Genomic DNA, 3,841 nt, shown 5'->3' on the forward strand with positions numbered 1-3,841 from the left:
AGAAGGAGGAGAAGGAGGAGGGAGGAAGAGGAAAACAAACATCACATAGGAGGGTCGGAGGAGGGGGGATCGAATTGGGAGGGCGTAGTGTCCAGCTTCTCCACCGAACAGCAAACCAGCAAAAAGGTAAGAATAAACCGCAACCTGATGCTTATATGTTCACACGGGTCTGTGTCATTTGACTTGTGCAAGCGGCAAATAGGAGAAGAGAGCACGGGTCTGAGGTTATTTTTACCGAGAGGACACAGCACTGATAATGGGGTGAGCGTTACATAACGCCCAATGTAGCCTACATGAAATATTCCTGGGTTTTTCTGCATTTTTATCACGTTGAGAGGAAATATCGAGTCTTTTTTTTTTTTAAATTTTTAACCTTAACGGTTCCCTGTAGATGAATTAGGATGTAAAATGGTCGTGTATTTTTAACCTTATATTCATCACTAAGCCGTAAATATGCAGCCACTGAGCGCCATTGGTCGCCTGTTTTGTGTTTTCCGCCGTCGACCGTGTAAAAACGGGCATCTTTTTGCACAGATAAGAAACATCCACGCGGCAGCAGGACCGTTTTGGTATTATTTTTCTCTTTTTTCATCGCATGCTTATGTTTTCGCTTGTAGGAGATAGCCTATATTAATATAATGGCCTTATCCTAAATATTCTAACACATTATAGATTATTTTTAAATTTAAAATTCAGCTCTAGAGCGATAAATATGTCAATTTTACACGGAGAATCAGCTTTTTCTCGTCACGATCATCAAGCATCAGTTTGTACTTGCATGCTGCACGCGCGCTCCCGACAACGCCACAGTCGGCTCGATGGTGTTTAAGCCCCCAACGTCGACTTCAAGGCAGCGCTGCGACCGTCGATTTCAAGGCACCTAACCCTAACCTTAACCCTTACCCTAACCATTGCCAAATCCTAGTGCCTTCCAGGCAGCGTTGCCTGTTGGGGGCTTAAAACACCAAACACCCACAGTCGCTGTCCTTCAGCACCACGTGAACGCGCATGCAGAGAAGAGGAGAGGGGTAGGCCTATTGATTGACAGCAGCCTGAAGTCAGGATTAGAGAAATTTCCATTCTGAGGAGACATGTAAATAGTTGATGCTAATAGAAATAGAGTGTGCAGACCAGCCTGTAGTTCTAGACATTATAAACAAGGAGTTTTGTGTGTGTGTGTGTGTGTGTGTGTGTGTGTGTGTGTGTGTGTGTGTGTGTGTGTGTGTGTGTGTGTGTGTGTGTGTGTGTGTGTGTGTGTGTTTTGTTGTTTTGTTTCACCCATGTATATCTAATGTGTTGTTTGTAACGAAGCTCTTTTAGCAGGTACTTTACATTTTTGGTGAACATTTCCTAAAGTGTGCTTTAGCTTTATAGGCTACTTATGACTCCTTTATGTATCCTCTATGCAGCTGCTGGTTTTGACAAAATCAACTTGCAGAGACTGGGAAATTGCTTGGCTGATAAAACAGTTAAAACCTTGGCTTGTTTTGAGAACTCCAAGATTTAAGAGTTGTGTATGGAACAGCATGGGATTAATAAGATGTGTTTTGTCTGGCAATCAAACTGGTGAGACAAACAACAGGAAAACAGAGCTGTTGTGAAGAGAACAGTGTGCATTTGTTGTAGTGTTTCACCACTAAAAACTTCAACACACAAACACAAAATAGGTTTAAAAACACTCTTTTGATCACTAGATATCATTTGTTTGCTGGGTAACATTTGTACATGAGTAACCTGGTACAGATGCCAAAATTATACTTTACTAACTTTGTTTAACATTTAACAGAACAAAACAAACTTCTTGTCATTTCAGTGAGGCTCAGTCAAGGTCAGTGATGCTTCACCATCAGGACCAACCTCTGAACTCGGCCTATGGAGGCAAAGGAGGCTCCAACAATGGCTCCTCCAACAATGGCTCCTCCTCCTCGCTGCGAAACAGGAAGTGTGACAAAGATGGCAACTTCAACTTCCTGCCAGGCAAAGATAACGAGGGCTTCACAGGCAACGGAGGAGGAGACGAGAACCAAAACCAGGTGCGCCCCCGCAACTTGGGCCCACTGGGTCGCGACCCTCCCAACTCCTCCTCGTCTTCTGGGTATCACCACAACTCAGGGGTCCTGTCACCGCGCTCCCGCAGGCCCTGCTGGAGCCCCCTGGAGCCCCTGCCTGAAATTGAGAACGGGGATGACGGTTATGGCCGAGTGCCTCCCGATGGAGCGGAGGAAGGTAGGATGCAGGAAGAGGAGAGAAGGGTGATGATGAGCCAGAATGAGGAGAAGCAGAGAGAGAAAAGGGAGTTGCAGAAGAGGAAAAGCAGCGTGGGTTTCAAAGGAATGGAGAAAGAGGAAGACAAGGGGGAGCTGGAAGACAACGATGAATGGGGCGACAGCGACTCTGAGTCTGAGTTCAGCGGCCGGTCTGGTGGCAGCATGTCCTCCCTCAACATGGACAGTGGCGGCGAAGGGATGCTCATGGGAGGCTGGGACCGCATCGGAGTTGGGGAACCAAAATCCAACCACCAGGAAAATGACCCAACCAGAAACGGCAACAGAGAACCTACTGGGAAAAACAAAAGCTTCAGTCACAAGTCGCTGACAGGAAGCAACCTGGGAAATGTTCTTGAGGAAGGAGCAGAAGAGCAAGACGACAACGATCAGTCTTCAGACTCGGACGGCGAGATACCAGAGCTGATGGATGCGGTGTGGACGCTGCGAGACCGCGAGCGCTTCAAGGCCCAGGAGATGGAGAAGCACCAGGTGCAGCTGACCATGTACCGCCGCCTGGCGCTGATCCGCTGGGTCCGCACCCTGCAGAGCCGCATCCAGGAGCAGCAGAACCGCCTGCAGTCCAGCTTTGACATCATCCTCACACAGAGGAAAGAATTGCTGCGCATGGGCGCCGCTGCTGCCGTGGCCAACGCCGCGTCCGCTACTGCTGTCAGCCAGTCATAAAGAGAGAGAGATGGGAGGAACTAAAACAGGAAGGTGTTAAACACGTTTTTGTTCCGTTTGCTTCTATGCTGAAGACATTCCCCCTGGGGGAAAAAAAGACAATCCCCCATCATCCTGTCTGACATTTCTAAGCTTCAGACTCATGTTGTTGATTGTAATGACAAAACCCTGTGTTTGTGTTGATTTTCTTTACTGATGGCCCACACAGAGCATCAATAAATGTATCTGACTCATCTTCAGTCAACTGAACACTGAACTTTAATCCCTGTATCTACGTCAAACCAAAAATGTTTTCTGGTCAAATATGATGAGCACATTGTTGTGAGATTAATATAAAAAATATTTTGTGTGTGTTTGCTGTTCTTGTTTGTCTTTACCTGTGCGTAGAAAAACACCTGCTGTACCAAAAAGGTATTGGAGAATATAATGTATATTTAACATTGTTAGAGATGATTTATACCCTGAGATCATGCTGTAAATATAGAGAGATAAATTAAGAGAGTAAATTAAAAGAATAAATAAAATGATCTTATCTGATTTGTTTGTGTTGTCTGTTTGTGTGCACATTCCTAAGACCTGCTGTTATAAAAATTTAGTTTTTGTGATCAGATTTTTAATAGATAAATATGAGGGGAAAGTCCAAGGAGTTGGCTGATAAAAGCACTTTAAGAGCCCAGAGCTTCATTTCATTCCAGATCAGCATGTTGATTTCAAGGAGCAGGTTTATCAAAGCTCCCTCAGTGCAGATATGACTAAAGAAGGGCGATTTTTTTTTATCTTATGTAGCTGTACTTGCTGTTCTGGAGCCCCTGGGCAAATGACCTTTCAGCTAACAATTGCCTCTTTGTCAGCTGAACAAAGTTGGTTTGTATCGGCTCATCGCACGGGGT

General features: G+C 45.4%; 1 protein-coding gene across 3 annotated transcripts; it reads left to right on the top strand.

The window, feature by feature from the left end:
- LOC120571201 (UPF0500 protein C1orf216 homolog) lies at window positions 1-3,475 on the top strand. 3 transcript variants are annotated; one of them, XM_039819989.1, is made up of 2 exons: window positions 1-126; window positions 1,814-3,475. In XM_039819989.1, the coding sequence occupies exon 2, from the start codon at window positions 1,836-1,838 to the stop codon at window positions 2,949-2,951; it is 1,116 nt and encodes a 371-aa protein (XP_039675923.1). In that variant the 5' UTR covers window positions 1-126; window positions 1,814-1,835; the 3' UTR covers window positions 2,952-3,475. The 3 variants fall into 3 exon arrangements, with proteins under 3 accessions (XP_039675923.1, XP_039675922.1, XP_039675920.1); XM_039819988.1 differs by lacking the exon at window positions 1-126 and adding an exon at window positions 133-261; XM_039819986.1 differs by lacking the exon at window positions 1-126 and adding an exon at window positions 410-569.
- Window positions 3,476-3,841: the final 366 nt, after the last annotated feature.

Source organism: Perca fluviatilis, chromosome 13, assembly GCF_010015445.1.
Source record: "Perca fluviatilis chromosome 13, GENO_Pfluv_1.0, whole genome shotgun sequence".
Taxonomy (NCBI): domain Eukaryota; kingdom Metazoa; phylum Chordata; class Actinopteri; order Perciformes; family Percidae; genus Perca; species Perca fluviatilis.